Source organism: Calliphora vicina, chromosome 5 (assembly GCF_958450345.1).
Source record: "Calliphora vicina chromosome 5, idCalVici1.1, whole genome shotgun sequence".
Lineage (NCBI taxonomy): Eukaryota > Metazoa > Arthropoda > Insecta > Diptera > Calliphoridae > Calliphora > Calliphora vicina.
In genome coordinates this window covers 70,019,806-70,037,960 of record NC_088784.1, presented here as the reverse complement: position 1 = coordinate 70,037,960, position 18,155 = coordinate 70,019,806, and the positions used below count along the sequence as shown (strand labels likewise).

Here is an 18,155-nt window from a genome sequence, read left to right as displayed (position 1 = left end):
ACTGTGCATTAGCAGTGATACTTAAACCAAATTAAAATTTTAACAAGCCGATAGATGATCACCATGTTGAAACAGAATTTTTACCAAGATGAGAATGCAGTGCCGATTGAAAAAACTAAATGTGTATGTAGTATTAAATTATGTATTTTCATTTATTTGCTAAATTAAATAAAAAAATAAAAGACAGAATTAAGCTAAACAAAAATTTATAAACTAAAAAAAAATCACAAATCGATTATTGGCAGACTTAACTAAAACGTTGTAAACTAATCTCCTTTGGAACGTAAAAGACTGTATATATAACGCCAACGATTCATAAAGTTCTGTAAATGAAATTAATTTTTTAATAAAATTGGAATTTTGTTATAAATAAAACCATCGAACAAAAAAGTAACACATTTTTCACGTACACATTTTTCAGCAAAACCACACACAAGCGGGAGGTAAATAACAAAACTATTATAATGGAATACACACAAAAAAGGGATAATTTTTAGAGTCCGACTGAAAGGCGGTGGTTTCCCAGGACCAAAACCACAGTTGTATTTAATGAGACAGTTAGCTCTTTGCAGTTTAGTGGTTACTTTTCTAGTTTATTGGCATTTTGCTAAACAATTACAATTTCGCACTCGTTCAACAATACTGTATTAACTCAAAATTTTTAAAAATTCACTTTTTGCAAGAAATCAACTAACAACATCAATATCTATCACTATAAAAATTTCAACGTATTCCGATTACTCTTTCATCTCGAAAACCACATTTGAGACTATTTTCGTGATAATTAGTGACTACCTTGTATCAACAAAAAGGTATTATTTTTAGTTAATACAAAAATTTAAATAGAAATACATCGTATATTTTCATAAAAAAATTTATTATTTTGAATTGAGCCTTTATTCAAGTTAAAAATAATCAAATTTTTTTATTTAAATTTGGTTGTATTTTGAGTTGATACTGTTTTGTTGATAAAATAATACAAAAAAATATCGAGAAGTTTCAGAAAAGTTAGAGTTAATACAGTATTGTTGAACGAGTGCGTTTTGTATCATAATTATTTTAATAAATATTTTTAATAAACTAACCTCCACATTCCATAAAAACCTTGGAATGGGGTGGTTTTTTATTTATTTTTCATAATAAACTAACATTAATTAATGCAAAAATGCAATTGTTTTGATTTTAAACATATACTCATAAAACTGTGTCTGAAAGTGTTAGAAATTACAGATATACTCTTCCACACTGTGCAATGAATGTGCAATATATGAGGTATTTCATGTCAAATGAACCAACTTTTGAAATCGATGTCTTCCGATAGGGATGAAATTTGTGTAACTAGGTAATAACTATTGTTCTTAGCAAAATGTGTCCCAAATAGTTTAGATAGCTATTTCTTCTTTCGAAAAAAAAAAATCAAGTAAGAGAGCTACATATATTCGGATGTGCCGAACCTTATATACCCTTCACCAAATTATACTTAAAAAAAAAAAATTTACGAATTGTTTTTTTAATTTTTTAAATTTAAATTTTTTTTTTTTAATATTAAGCGAAAAAAAATTTTGGTGAAAAAAGAATCGGATTAAAAAATATTTTTTCCGATTTTGACACATTGTAGGTCCAACTTACTAAGTTTTTATATATGTATGTCATTGCAAAGGTCTTTGAAATATCCAGGGACCCGAAATAACTGTTATTTTTTTTTAAATAAGCAATTGGTTATAGAAAAAATAACTGCAAAAAAATAGGTCCCGTAATAACAATTAAAAATAACTCCAAAAAATTTTAGTCTATGATAACCATTATGAAAAATTTTAATTTTTTTAGGTCTTTGATAACCATTATGAAAGATTTTTATTTTTTTTGGTCTTCAATAATCATAATGAAAGATTTTTATTTATTTCGGTCTCTGATAACCATTATGAAAGATTTTTATTTTTTTGGTCTTCAATAACCATTATGAATGATTTTTATTTTTTTGGTCTTCGATAGACTACAGCAATTACAAATATTTATACCATACACCACCATAGTGATATAGCGTATAGTGCCCCAAGGACGAAGTCTATTGAATTTGGTTAAAATCAGTCTATTATTTCTCCTAGCCCCCAAACGATTGTCCTATCTGAAAATAGATAATCCCTCATAAATATCTTAGTTATATAGATATCCAAACCAAATTCAGTACAAATAAGTTTTATATAAGCCGAACTCTCACTACTAAATTTTGTGACGATTGGTCCATAATTAGTCATAGCTCCCATATAAGGCCCACTTCCGAAAAGCATTTTAACGAGTATAGATTTCTTAAAAATGTTGGTATTCAAATAAAATTTAGCACAAATAACTTTCATATATACAGAAGACATGTCACTTAATTTTATGCCGATTGGTCCATAATTAGTCATAGCTATCACATATTGCACATTTTAAAAGAAAACTGTTTATAATCATAAATATTCATGATTCTTATGAAATTATGGAACAATTTATCTTTCTCTGTCTATTTTAAAATACAAGAAAACCAGGTCCATGCGACCAAAAAACTTTGTTGGTACTCATAATGTTTACGGAAGACCAAAAAAAAATAAAAACCTTTAATAATAGTTATCAAAGACCTAAAAAATAAAAATATTTTATAATGGTTATTGAAGACCAAAAAAAATAAAAATCTTTTATAATGGTTATTGAAGACCAAATGAAATAAAAATCGTTTATAATGGTTACCAAAGACCAAAATAATATTGGTTATTTTTAACTGTTATTCAGGGACCATTTTTCAAAAATTCTTGATAAACAATTATTTCAGGATTTTTTCCAATATTGGTTATAACAGTTATGTCCCTGGAAATATCTATTATTAGATATCCATATTGTCTATATTAATAACTTACCCCCATTTTCTGAATATCTGATTATCGTTTTTCGTAACGATAAACCTCCAATTAACATTTTTTTGTACGAGAACTTATGGTCACGATAAAAAATAACCAGAGATTGAGAAAATGGGGGTTAGTAATCCAGATATAGGTCAAAAATCTAGGTTGTCCTGTTTTTTCCTCATATCTCAGCCATTTGTGGACCGATTTTGCTGATTTTAAAAAGCAAACTTCTGAAAAGCATGTCTGACAGAATTATTAGGATCCCGAAGATATCTGGGGTCTTTAGAAAATTGATTACAACAGACAAACAGACGGACATGGCTTAATCGACTCCGCTATCTATAAGGATCCAGATATACGTAAATACTTTATAGGCTCGGAAAATTATATTGTGGAAATTACAAACGGAATGACAAACTTATATATACCCTTCTCACGAAGGTGAAAAATAAAATCGAAATGGACCCTTTTTTAATATTTTTTTTTTTGCTTAAAAGAATGCTTAGATATTTTACTTTAAGAGGTTTTTGGTCGTTTAGTGGGATAACTATCAAAAAAATATTTTGTAACTCAAGACATACAATTTTTGACTTTTTTTTTGCAAAATCTACATTTTTTTATTTTTTTGGTTAAAATTTCATCCTGATCTGAAGACATTGATTTCAAAAGTTGCTTCACTGGACATGAAATGCCCCATATTCAAGTACAATAAAGCTAAAAAAGGATTTTGGGCATGGTTTCATGAAGTGAATTATTGCTATTTGAGTTATTATTTTTTATACTATACATATTATTCGTTCAAAATTGCATAATCAATATTTTTTTCTTAAAAACTATTGAATTCACTATTCAGCCAAATTGTGCCCGAATACTGGCCGAAACCTAATCCGAAATCGATCATTCAGTCGAACTCTAATAATGTTGTGTTGTGGAAATAATATAGAGAGAGAAACAAAAAACAAAAAAAAAATATTCTTTAAAACATTGTTTTATTTGATTTCAAAAATAACTTGTTTGTGCTTTAAATATAATTTAAAATAATTTCCAATTAGTATATTAAATAATATGTATAGTAAAGTGTTATAAAACTAAAACTTAATTAACTGATCATAAAACATAAACAGAATTTAAAATATATTTTAGATGTACATATGTCAGTTATCCCAATCATATATCAATGAGTACAACAGTGTAGTAGTAATAAAGCAATCAACCTTTGTTTTTTTATATATTTGTTCTACATACTAAATATATATTTGTATTATTTACTAGTTAGTACATAGTACATATTTACAATAAAATCATAAATAAAAAAGGCATAATTTTGTGAAAAACAGGTGTATCTAAATGCTTTATAAACAAATACATGAGTGTATAGTTGTTATATATTATTGTTAATTTTCATTATGTTAAATACAATATTTTTTATGTATACTATATGCTGATTTTTTGAGTCACTTGAATAGGAAAGTAAGGTCTAATTTTTAATAAAAATACTATTTTCAAAACTAAATTTGTTAGCAAGTGTTTTATATAAATAATAAATAAAATTCCCTACAGCAGAAAGTAACCATATATGTATTAAATAAGGCACTATTTCAATGTTTATTGTGGGCAGTGAAAATGTTTCAAAGTTCCAATTTCTTTGAACTCAACCGTAAAACATTTCAACACAAAGAGACCCAAGTGAGCTATTCTTTCTTGCTTCCTTTACACGGCTAACTGTTAAACTAACCATAAAACATATCTTCCTATTTAGTTTTTTGTGACCAGTATAGCAAACAATTCAAAATATTATTCAAAGTACTTTTCAATACTATTCAAATGACCCAAAATAATCATTCTGTTTTATTTAGTTATTTTTTTCAGCTTAATTAAGTGTTTCGTGTATTTTTTTGTTTTCGTGTGAATATGTTAAAGATCATTTAAAATAAAACCAAAATTTCAGATTGTAACGATTTTGGAATGTTAACCTAAAATAATAATTTTTAAACAAACTTTTTTTTGTATAGACATTTTTGGTTCAAACTATGTATTATAAAAAATATACATGCATTTAACAAATGCTTAAAACTAAATAGACTAAAAAAAACCAACGACAAACAAATTAATTAAAGCTCTTCTAAACAAGGCAACTAAATAATTTACTAAATAAAAAAATTTGACTTAAATAATATGTCTAGTTTTAAAAAGTACAAAAATAAAAGAAAAAATAAATCATCTCTATTAAAAGGATGAGGGAAAGGATCATTTAAAAAGCTAAAACGCCAAATATGTAATTAAATTAAAACAACTTAAAACAAAGGAGAGTTTTTAAAAACTAAACACAAAATAATATGTATAACAACACAGAGTTTTTTAAATTACTTTTAGAAAAAAAAGTGGGAGTCTATTTTAGGGTTTTTTTTTCAATTTTTTTTATGGTTTGTTTTGTTTTTCCAAATTAGAATTTCGCAACACAGTTTGTCTTTTCAAATTGATTGTTTCAAATAGAGGCATGTATTATATCCCGCTTCTTTTTAGAGCTTTTTACCTGATTGGACCAATCACCGGTGGGTACTGTGGCGCGATAGAATTTCGAGCTGGTCTTATTGAAGATGGGCAACAATTCATTGGCTTCATCGGATAATGCCTATTATAAAAAATCAATAAAAAAGGGAATTTAATAAGTATGGTATTCAAAATTAAAGTTAAAATTATATTTACCTTCAAATAAATAATGGCTTCTGTGCCATAACCTTCACAGGACAAGAGCACAATATCACCATGGAAATAGCGAGCATATAAACGTGATATGGGTAAACCATAGCCATAGCCGGCTAGAGGTACAGTATGTAAATCAGATTTTGAGGGCTGAGGAGCCGTACTGTACATGTACTTGAAAAGTTGATCGGTTTGAGAGCGTGCAATGCCGCCACCTTGATCGGAGATCTAAAAGAAAAATAAAATAAGGTTTTATTATATATTCACATGTGACATTTTATTTAATGTTCCTTAATAATAACTAATCTATTGTACTCTCACTTACCTTCACACAAATATCTTCTTTACCGCGCACAATCAACACTTTGATGGGTGGTAATTTATCACAATTTTCATTATCATGGGTCTCAACAACAGCACGCATTGAATTTTTGAATAATTCAAAGAGCATGTGATATAAATGCGATGGCACATAGACCGTACGTATGGGCAATGTTTCACCAGATACCTGATCATGTTCAACAATTTCCAATTCCGGACTGGTTAAATAATATTGATCGCACAGAAAGCGGGCATTTTCATAGGCATCTGCAACAACAGCTGATAGTTGGCAAGCAGGATCCAAACAACCTATATGACGGCCTTGATCGCTGGTACATTGGCTAAACAAAAGAGCTTAAAAAATAGAGATTTGCAACCATTAATATTAAATTAAATTTAAAATAAAATAAAACATGAAAACTTACTATGCTGATTGATTAACATGCGTATGCTGATGCGTGACATATAAAGACGATCTAAAAAGTATTGTATCGATGTTTCCATCGATGAGTCAACATCATTGCCCTGAATTTCTTTCATTTCGATGACGCCTTGCGCCATGGTTTGTACCACATCATTGTGACGATTTCGTATGTGTTCTAATGATCGGCAGAAACTGTAAATGGTAAATAAAATGTTTTCATTATTTTGTTTTATGGTTTATTGTTAGATTTTGTCAGACTCACTCCTGTAGATTATCGTGAGTTGGTTCAGCTTTTTCGAATTCCAAGACATCTTCGAAACTTTTCACATACCACGAACTGACCTGGCTAACGGAACGAGTATTGAGCAGGTTGTCGGGCAATAAAGCAATCTCTTTCATTATATTCGCCAAACGTACCGGAAGTTCTTTACGTAAGAATATAAATGATTTCTTCTCACAAGCATTTTGACCTTAAAAATATAGAAAACAAAAAAAAGATTTATTAATTAAATCATTTTAAATTCATTAAGATGATTATAAAGCCTGACGTAGACATGTTTAAAGATAAAGCTTTGAGCTAAATAAATTAATTATCAATTATTTATAATGTTTATACAATTTGTTTAAGGCTAAATTTATAGATTTGTTAATCTATTTGTAGCTAATATTTAAGTTGGGCCCTATTCAAACTAGAGTCCACTATATAAACCAAACAATAACCAGAAGTCTACTAGTCATAAAGTCATTCAAAAGTTTTTGACAACTGAGTTAGGTTTTTGACAAGAGAGTTTCTGATATGTGGGCTTTAAACCATTGACATACATATGTATGTATGTACAATGAAGCTCATTAAACCATATTATTTCAATACAAGATTTGGTTCAAACATAAGTTGATTTATTTGCTCTATTAATTAAATAAATATTTGCTAAATGTTCTCATACAATAAAAATATAAATAAATATTTAGCTGATTAGCAGCAACGCTTTAAGCGTGTTGTATGTGTGTATGTGAGATTTAAACAATAGTTGGTTATCAGCTGAAACAGGATAGACAAATTGGGCCAAAGATATGATATCGTCTAGACAAAATGAGTGCGAAAAATTACGATTTATTTATATAAAATATTTCGCAAAAGCGTGTTAAAAATTTATAAAAAAAAAACTTATGATATAAATTTGCGTATTTAAAAAAAACGCACTCGTGCTGTGACGTCAGTAATCGAATAATTATATTCATATTTATGCTTAAATCATTATTAATTGTTCTTCATAACAAACATGCGAGAGAATTGGCAAAGTCATTGTGTCATATGACTTGGAGAAAATTGGATAATAAATGACACAGTGGATGCTTTTGAAAATAATATATTTGAAATTTATTATCCACAAAATAAAGGGTGGGAAAATTTTAAATTAGGAAGTAAATTGTCGGTCAAATGATGAAATGACATCCTCTGACATTTATTTAGTGCAAACTTGGAACCATAGAATAAAATATATAATATAGAAGCGGTACTGAGAGACAAAAAACTTTAATCTGTTGTCAAAAACCTAAGTCTTGTAGCAGCCATAAAATCGGTAGAGAGTAAATACTTTTAATATACTTTACTCTCAGTTGCGCCTCTAGATCTACCCTATGCTTGGAACGTTTTGGATGCAAAAGGGTTGCGATGATGAATGAGGAGGCGATCGATCCCTTTTCTGGTATTTCCCCTGTTAAATGCAAGATGGCTGTTCAGCAGAAACTATATGAGACTACACAAAACAGGTGGACTAAAGAACATTCCTGTGCTACAACTTGACCCGCATATGATGGCTCCAGGACGAAACTACTTATGGAATACCATCGTGAGCAAATAAGGCTAATTGTATTCTTTATTACAGGACACTGTATTATTGGGACATATGCTAGAAGAGGAAGAGACTGTGTATCACCTTTTCTGCCAATGTCCGGCTCTGACTAACCTGAGGGAGCGTATCCTCGGATTTTCATTCCTATTATGCTTGGATGAGCTATCAAGGATGACTCTTAGACGAATCTACTACTTCATCAGGGAATTTGGTTGGTTTAACTTGGAGATAACGGAAGTATTGTAAATAACCTGCTGTTTACCCCTTGGGTATCATAATGGGATCAGATTTGTATAGATGCAAGTGAGCTGCTGGAGAAGTGGCTGCCCGTGGAACCTAACCTTATTCATCTAAAAGCAGGGAAATTGGGTACCATACGAATTGAAGCTGAGAGACCTTGAAAGACGATTTTACAAGTCTCAAATTAAGCTTGAACGTAATAAAAGAAAATCATTTTAGCACCGAATCATTCACCCCTATCGCGAATCAATATTTCACATGACATATTTTGCCTTTTTCTTTTTTTGTTCATCAACTTTGTTCACGTGAAAAAATTCCCCTTGTTGTGAAATTTTTAGATGGAATTTTGTAAACAATAAACAGCTGCTACGAACAAAATCAACTATTGTGAATGTAAAGTTCATCGTGATATTCCCGATAGCAATTTTCCCTTCGAGGGAAATGGATATTTCATGGGAACAAAATTTCGCATGTTATTGCCGATAGGGGTGATTATTTGCAATTAAAAATGGATCAATTACGATAACCCGAAACGTAAGAGATCGTATGTGAAGCCCGGCCATCCAATCGAATCGACACCAAAGCTAAATATCCATGGGAGCAAAAGTGTCCTATCTATTATGAGCTGCTGAAATCTGACCAGACCATCACAGGAAACCTGTACCGGAACTGATTCGTTTGAAGCGAGCATTGGCCGAAAATCATCCACACAGTTCCCCGTCCGACTACTTTTTGTTTCGATCGAAGTAGAACGGTCTCTCTGGGATAAGCTTCACTTCAGAGTATCCGAAATTAATTTGATTCGTTCGTGGCCTCAATATATGATCAGTTCTTTTGTCAAAGAATCCATAATATGGCTCTCCTGAAAAGTTGTGTTTTTCAAAATATAGGGTTTTGAATATAGGCCCTCGATATGTTGCCAGAAAGATGGCAAATTTTGTTTAAATTGGAACCTGCACAATATATACTTATTAATAAATTATCCAATATAAACACAGTCCACTGTTAAAACTTTATAAAGTGTGTTATACTCTGACCAAACATTCGTCAACATGAATGACTAGGCAAAAATTATTTAACCAAAAAAGAGAGCGTATGAAAAAAACAACAACAAACTAAATACATTGTATGTATAACCAGAAATATCTGGTTTTTATTAGTTTTTCGGTGTACATTAATTATAACAAAACAAAAATCAAGTCACAAAATGTCCCATACGATTTCCATAAACAAATAACAATTATTGTGTTAATATTTATTTAAAGAAATCGCCCAACATTTTCTAGAATAGCAGACCCTATAACACGAGAGAGATAAGGGGGCGTGTGCGTATGAAAAACAATAACAAAAAAAAAATTATGGACAGGCCTTTGAAATGTTAAGAATGGTAATCAAAACAAAAACAAGTGTGTGTTAAAGACTGTCAAAGTGGTAGTGTTGTTGTGAGTGTGTTGTTATCTTTTGCTCTATTTATTTTTGTTTTTTTTTTTAATATATAAAATAAAACACACGTAGATTTTAAAAATATATACATTTGTATATAAATACAATACATATACAATACGAGGGTACATATGAAGATATAGGGGCATTTTATTTGGAGGTTTAATTTTATTATTTTGTTTTCTTATTTTTTAAAATGGTAAAACTTCCAATATATAAAACACGTTTAGATTTGGACTTTGGTATTGTTTTGGTTTTTATTGTTGTGTTTTTTTATACTTATGTATGTATGTTTATTTAACTATAGTTGTTGGTGTTTTGTTTTGCAATTTTTTTTTTTTAAATTTCCAGACACTAACTTTCTGAAATATTTAGATAATGCAAAACGTAAATAAAGTTCTTATTTGTTTGCATTAAATGTTTATTTTTAATTTTAGCAATAACGTATAGGTATTAATTATGAAAAGTGAATTTTTTTGTATGATGAATCGTATTTAAAAATAATGTCACTCGGATCACCGCCATTTTCTAAATCTTTATAAAAACAAACATTTAGAGGTCATTAATTATCAATTATTTTAATAGTATCTATTTTGGCGTAATTGCTAAGAAAAAACACTACAAAATGACTCGATAAAAATCAATGTTATTTTGAAATTAATAATTTTTTAAAACCATGTAAATTAAAAACAAGTAACAGAGCAATATTCGGCTGGGCCGAATCTTAAATACCCTTCATCTAATTATGCTTTAAAATAAAAATTTTATATATTTTTAAATAAACAAAATTATTATTTTTTTTTTAATTTTTTAAAAAATGTTTTTTTTTTAATTTGTGTGAAAAAAAATCGGTGTAAAAAATATTTTTTCCGATTTTGACCAATTGTAGGTCCAACTTACTTTGTCCTTATATACGCCGTTGCAAAGATCTTTCAAAAGTCTATTATTGGATGTCCATTTTGTCTATATTAATGTTGAAAACTACCTTTCCTTCTCAATCTCTCTGGATTAACTTCCAATTGTACAACTCTACTTCTCTTTCTGGCATAGTAACTTCCTCTCTGTCTCTAATTAAAACTCTTCTTCCAATTCAAATTCATCCAAAAAAACTCTATTTACATTTTATTTACATGATACTTAAATTAATAAACAATAATTCAAAATATAACAAATTCACTCTGAGTAATTCTCACTCAGTGACTGATCTCCACAACTGAAATGATCACTGTCTAAAATGTGCGTCTAGTATTATACTAGTGTTCCTGTTCCGTCCTGTCTTCATTCGGCTTAAACCCAAACCATTAACCATTGTCTTTGTCATGTAAACCTAGCCGATTATCCTGTCCTTTTCCCCTGTCAAACACTGTTTTCTGTCACGTTCCTACATTAATGATTTCCAGTAATCCAGATTTAGGTCAAAAAGAAAATGTACTGTTTTTTCCTTATATCTCAGCCATTGGTGGACCGATTGGGTCGACCGAGCCAGAAGAATTCTCGATATATTGATGTATGAATTATGTATGTAAATTATTTGGAGACTACGGATAGTTGATTTCATCATACAGACGGACAGACATGCCTATACCGATTTCGCTCTCTATAACGATCCAGTATATAAATACTTTGTGGGATCACAAATGAAAAATGTAGAAATAACAAACGGAACGACATACTCTTGCCACTCATGATGATGGTTATAAAAACAGCTGCTATTTCTCGTTGACACGAGAGAAAACGTTAAAGTTTATGTAGTGTGTAGTAAAGACCTGCACATGCAGCATTGTTTAACATGAAGACAATTGCCACATGATGCTTTTGTCATGTCATGTTATGTTCTTTTACCTACTTAACAGCAACACGCAAAGGCAATGTATATCAAAACAAAAAACAAACGCAGCATCATTTTAACAACATCATAACACACACAACATTAAAAAAATTAACAGATGCATGGATGACATGGAAAATAATTTCAAGTCATTTAAATCATGTATGAGGCCTTTTTTGTATGAGATGATTTCAATTCACTTGTAGTATTTATTGTGTGCAATAAGAAAAAATCTATATTAATCTATATTTGTTTGAGCATCACGCCTAAACGGCTGAACCGATTTTATTGAAATTTGGAACGTAGATAGATCCTTACTGGGAAGCGTCAATAGGCTATATATTTTTTTTACTACGACAGGGCTAGCGAAGAGCACCGAGTCAAGCTAGTTGACTATAAAAATACAACTGAAATTTATATTTATATTATATAGTAGGTCAAAATAAAAATACGAAAGTACACCAATGGGTTTTTCAACGTTGTTTTGGAAAATTTTACAATATTTAGTAATATTACCTGTTATATTATTACTTAAAAAGGAATACGTGGAATATAAGCCATAAAATGCCAATAATTTTCATGGAATTAAAAATGTAATGTGTTTCACATACATATTTTAAATACTACCTGACTTAGGTACAACCGCTCGAATATTATTAACGGGACATTTAATAATTACATTGCTAAATAATATAAAACTTCATGAACAAAGCTAGACGGTGTTTAATTAAAGAAAATTAAATTAATGTATAAATCCTTAACGGTGAAGTTTATAATATATTTAATGATATTAAAGACAAACGTGTTTATTATACTCGTTGTAAAAACGTGTTTAAATTTAATGAAGTGTCTCTGAATCGTTCGCGGCATAATTGCTACAAAAATATAAATCTACGAAAATGATCAAATGGAACAAAAGCAACTGCCCAACGATTTGAAGAAAAAGTGTAGGGCATTTATTGCGTAACTTCACAGAATTTTTTTCCCTATTTTTATACCCTTCACCTTCGTGAGAAGGGTATATATAAGTTTGTCATTCCGTTTGTAATTTCTACATTTTTCATTTCCGACCCTATAAAGTATATATATTCTGGATCCTTATAGATAGCGGAGTCGATTAAGCCATGTCCGTCTGTCTGTCTGTCTGTCTGTCTGTCTGTCTGTCTGTCTGTCTGTCTGTCTGTCTGTCTGTCCGTCTGTCTGTCTGTCTGTCTGTCTGTTGAAATCAGTTTTTTGAAGACCCCAGATATCTTCGGGATCCAAATCTTCAATAATTCTGTCAGACATGCTTTCGAGAATTTTGCTATTTAAAATCAGCAAAATCGGTCCACAAATGGCTGAGATATGAGGAAAAAACCAAGACAACCTCTATTTTTGACCTATTTTTTACCTATATCTGGATTACTAAGACATTAATATAGACAATATGGATATCTAATGATAGATATTTCAAAGACATTTGCAACTACGTATATAAGACCATATTAAGTTGGACCTACAATGGGTCAAAATCGGGAAAAAAATTTTAACCCGAATTTTTAAAAAAAAAAAAAATTGAAAAAACAAAAAATATTTTTTTTTAAATTTAAAAAAAAAATTTAAAAAAAATTTTTTTTTTAAATTTATAAAATTTTTTTTTTTAAATTTAAAAAAAAAAATTTTAAAATTTAAAAAAAAAAAAATTTTTAAATTTAAAAAAAAAAATTTTAAATATAAAAAAATTAAAATAACAATCGAAAAAAATTTTTTTCCAAAAAATTAAAAAAATGGAAAAAAAATTTAATTTTGTTTACCTAAAAATATTTAAAAGTTTGAAGTATAATTTGGTGAAGGGTATATAAGATTCGGCATAGCCGAATATAGCACTCTTACTTGTTTGTTTTCAAATAAAATCTAGAAGGCTTGAACAAAATTTTTTAAATTTTCTAGTATATTTTTATGTTATTCAAAAATGTTTGAAATTTTTCTTGGAAAATATTTAATTTTTTTATGATTTTCAGCTATACAATGAGAAAATATGTATACGTTTCAGACTTTTCTATACATTTAGAAATATTGGCCAATATTGGGATATTATACAAAAATATTTGAACTACATAATGCAATTTATTATAAAATAGCAACAAATTTGTGTAAAAAAATTAAAAATTTCCTTCATGTACAAATTAATAATATTTATGAACATGTTCTTATTCTGAATGAAAAAAGTTTGGGAAAAATTCATGTTCGATTAATAATATTTATTAAAAAATTCATTCCAATTATGAATTTCTTTTTCCTGTGTTACACTTTATTATTTATATTTTTTAAAAATCCTTATATTATTTGTTCTAAATATTTAAAAAAAATATATAATGCTAAATAATAATAGTTCTCAGATTTTCACAGTTCAGCAGTTATGTACAATTTCATTCTGCTATGCAATTTTATTCTGCCTAACAATGCGACACTTGTTAACATCAATTCAATTCAAGCTACCACACATAACAACAGCATCATCAATAGTTATAGACATGACATGGCACAACACGGTTTTCGCGGCGCGATGACATGGTACAACATGGTTTTTGCGGCGCGATGACATTGAACAACATGATGTGCGCGTCGACACAACAAAACAAAGCATCAAATTTTGAAGTAAGACATTTTTCTACAAAATGTTGTCTTGTGCAGGCCTTTAGTGTGTAGATTGAAGAACGGATGTAAGATGGACAAAAGAATCTTAAAATGGCATCCATTACTCATCCTCATGTAGGGTGTATTACAATTACATATTATATTTATTGTGTAACTTTTTGTATGTCATGACTGTTTGTTCGCTAAATTATTCGGTTTATTATTCTTTGTATGTCTAGCATGTTCATGATTATAACATTTATGGTCATTGTATGGTTTAATTAATAATTAATTAACTTTTGCCTAGTCGACTATGTCCTCATTTTGTTTAAGTCTTTATTAAAGAATAAATAAATAAAATTATTTGTTGTTTTAATTTGTTCATGAACAATAATATGAACTGCAAACATATGCTTACTTTATTTAATTAATTTAAACGAAACCCAGCAACATTTTTCTTGAATTACAAATAATTCCAAAGGTTAATTATTCACCTTTTTACAGGCAATAAAATTAAAGTATATAATAATACATCCTTAACCTATTGAGTTTTTGCTGAATTGTAGTAAAACCATATTAATAACGATCACTTAACGAATAATTTCTTGTCCGTGTGGACAACTCTTGCTGATGTTATGTTCTTGTTCTATCAACGTTGTCACAACATTTGTTCGTACAGCGATGTCTACCGTAGTCAATTTCACACAAAAATATTTATATTTTTAAATAATTAATAATTAAACATGAACAAATTTGTATCCATTTATTCGGAGACCCTTAGGGTCCATTGTGATTCCCCTCAATAGTTGTAAGAGAATTATAAGAGGTTAGTACTCGTATGAAAGTGAAGAAACTGATAGATGCAGTGATAGATGGACCTTATTTTATGTTCTTGTGATAGCTAAAGAGATTTTAGATCCAAATCAGTATTTGCAACAAATTTTAGAATTTTATGTGCAGATCGAAACTAATTTCGATGGTCAAATTCAATATCAAGTATACTTCAGTTATTTTGAAATGAATTTCCAATATAATCGGCAATAACATGTGAAATTTTGTTCCCATGAAATATCCATTTCCTTGAAGGGAAAATTGCTATCGTGATAATCCCACGAACTTTTCATTCACAATAGTTGATTTTGTTCGTAACAGCTGTTTATTGTTTAAAAAATTCCATCTAAAAATTTCACAACACGGGGAATTTTTTCACGTGAGCAAAGTGGATGAACGAAAAATGGGAAAAGGGAACATATTTCATGTGAAATATTGATTCGCGATAGGGGTGAATGTTTGTAAATCGGTTGTTTATGCTAAATGTTTGGTTTTAAAATATACCACTATAAATGTTATAGAAAACCTTGAAAGGATGTGTTCGAAAGTCTGTGCGAATACACTTTATTGAGTAGTTTCAAAACGTTCCAGAATGTTTCGAAACTTACTCGGCTAAAGATTTTCAACACAGCGACAACTGTATCAATCGGAAGTTTTTCGCTAGGAAATAACTTACGACGACAGTTGCAACAACCTGTAGCAACAACAACCAGTTTTAAAAATAAATATTAACAAATTCATAACAATTTTAGATTCAATGGGATAATATTGAGATAAAAATTAAAATATGAATTGTAATTTGAAAACAAAAAAAGTTTTACTGTATTGTCACGCAAACCTTAGTGAATATTTTTCGATTTTTTATGAGCAGGTTAACAAATTTAAGCTTTAAATTAATATTGAAAATGATCGATGAATTATTTTGTGTTTCCTTATTAAATATAAATTTATACTAAAGTACTTATTTAGTACATATTAACAAATTTTAGTCAAATTGAATTTGAATTACTTATCGCTATTACGCTGACATGAAATAATTCAATAAATTTATTTACTGAAATGACAGATAATTATCTGAAATGTGTCTAGATTTTCCTGGATTTCAAGTAGGTATTTAATGTCAAACATCACAACAAAATGATATTCATAATATCTAATCACATATTTTAGTATTAATTTAATTATCAATCAATATATATATATGTAGGTACCAATAATGTAAACAAACTAATAAACATTATCAAGCTGTTGATTAATAGGTATTATCTGTGTTTATTTTTACTAAGAATTTTTACAACATTTTTTATAACACATTTATGTTATTTTCAATACGACTATGATAAAATTAGAGTTTATATTAAAAAGAAAGAATACAACAACACAAAATCAATAATAAAACAACAATATGAATAATAAAAAAAAATATAAACACATTCTATTGACCTTGTAAGCGGGCAATGTACTCAAATGTAAAGAGTGTAAAGGGGATGAGTGAGAGTAGTTGTTTACATTTTAATAAAAAGTATAAAAGTTTAACCAACAACAAACACACTCATAGCAATACAAAAACAAATCAAAACAAAACAAACACCCCAAATAAATATGATAACACAACAAACAAAACAATAATATAAAACATAACCTCTAAATGAACTTAAGGTAACTCTAAGTTTGAGGAGAGTTGCCGGAATAATATTTTTTAAAGAGTTTTTGTATGAGAAGTGACTTATTTATTAACGGGGTTATATGATTTATTTAATATGTAAGTACATATATCTTGACCACTAGGCTTTATTCCAGATGTCTAATATTTTGCTGAAATATTTATTGACTGCATCTGTAAATGATTTCATTACACATCCACATATGAATGTGGATGTCCAAAGATCTCTATCCATATTTTTTTCGCTGCACATTTCTAAAATATTATGGTAAATGTAAATATTTATCTTCATCATATGATGAGGGAAAATAATTGAATGAATTTTATATGCATACGTAGGTACATATTGTATTGTACGTAATCTGCCAAAAACTCAAAGTACTTTGACGCACTCACATTCCGAACAATTAAAAAATGGACCTTGGACATTGTACCCTCTTCCTAAATTTGATTATATGTACATCCATGCATATATTTTCAAAAGTATTGCAAATATGGGGGTGTAACCAGGCTTTATACGCCAATATATTCTATATGAGAAATGGAAATTTACCTCATTTATTTATAGAATTATGTATATATTTATATAGCAACGGAATATTATGAAATAATTCTATATATTATTAAATATTACGAGGGTTGTTATTAATTTAAATTCAAATGTATGGCCTCCAGGGTCAATCGAGCGACATTTTTTTGGATACTATTTCATATTCAAATAGCATTTTCCATAGAAAATCTTGTGTATAACAGATTACCAGCTGTTATACACAAGATTTTCTATGGATTTTTATGGACAATTTATTATACACAAGATTTTCTGTAGAATATAACAGTGTGTTTTTTTTAAAGAAAATCTTCAGTATAACAGTGTTTTTTGTATAAAATCTTGTGTATAACAAATTTGCAAACAAAATAAAAATCAGAATAAGGTTAGTTGTTAGCTAGTCTGTCTATCTGTCTTCGATTCCTGCATTCGTGATCGAGTAAAATTTATCTTAATTTTCTTATTTGAGATTATGACATTTCGGTATGAAAACTTATTCTATCACGAATACGGTAATACGGCCCCAAGTCACTGTTTTCTCCGTTACTCTACTAGGTAAATATAACTAGAATTTGGATTGTCATATTAAAATTAATATATTACATATTGACTTATCAAACAACTCTCGTTAAATCATTTTATATATTAAATAACACGCGCGAAGTTCAAAAATAAAAACAAAAACAAAATTGGTATGAAACGCAAAAAAAAATAAAATCATTTGCTGACGTAGTTAATCGAAAACATCTTCTTTAATATATTTATGTATCTCATGACTAAAACTACATTGTATAGTAATCCTAA

The 18,155-nt window shown here is 28.8% G+C and overlaps 1 protein-coding gene across 2 annotated transcripts in view; it reads right to left on the bottom strand.

The window, feature by feature from the left end:
* Window positions 1–18,155, bottom strand: part of Pdk (pyruvate dehydrogenase kinase) — a 38,082-nt gene that overhangs the window by 6,528 nt on the left and 13,399 nt on the right. The window contains exons 2-7 of one of the 2 annotated variants that reach the window (XM_065514581.1): window positions 6,593–6,800; window positions 6,332–6,522; window positions 5,911–6,260; window positions 5,589–5,813; window positions 5,416–5,514; window positions 125–323 (exon numbers count right to left, since the gene is read on the bottom strand). In XM_065514581.1, coding sequence (XP_065370653.1) covers window positions 267–323; window positions 5,416–5,514; window positions 5,589–5,813; window positions 5,911–6,260; window positions 6,332–6,522; window positions 6,593–6,800 — 1,130 coding nt within the window. In that variant the 3' untranslated portion in view covers window positions 125–266. Of the gene's footprint in view, window positions 1–124; window positions 324–5,415; window positions 5,515–5,588; window positions 5,814–5,910; window positions 6,261–6,331; window positions 6,523–6,592; window positions 6,801–18,155 lie in introns of those variants that run through there. The other variant, XM_065514580.1, reaches the window with a different exon arrangement.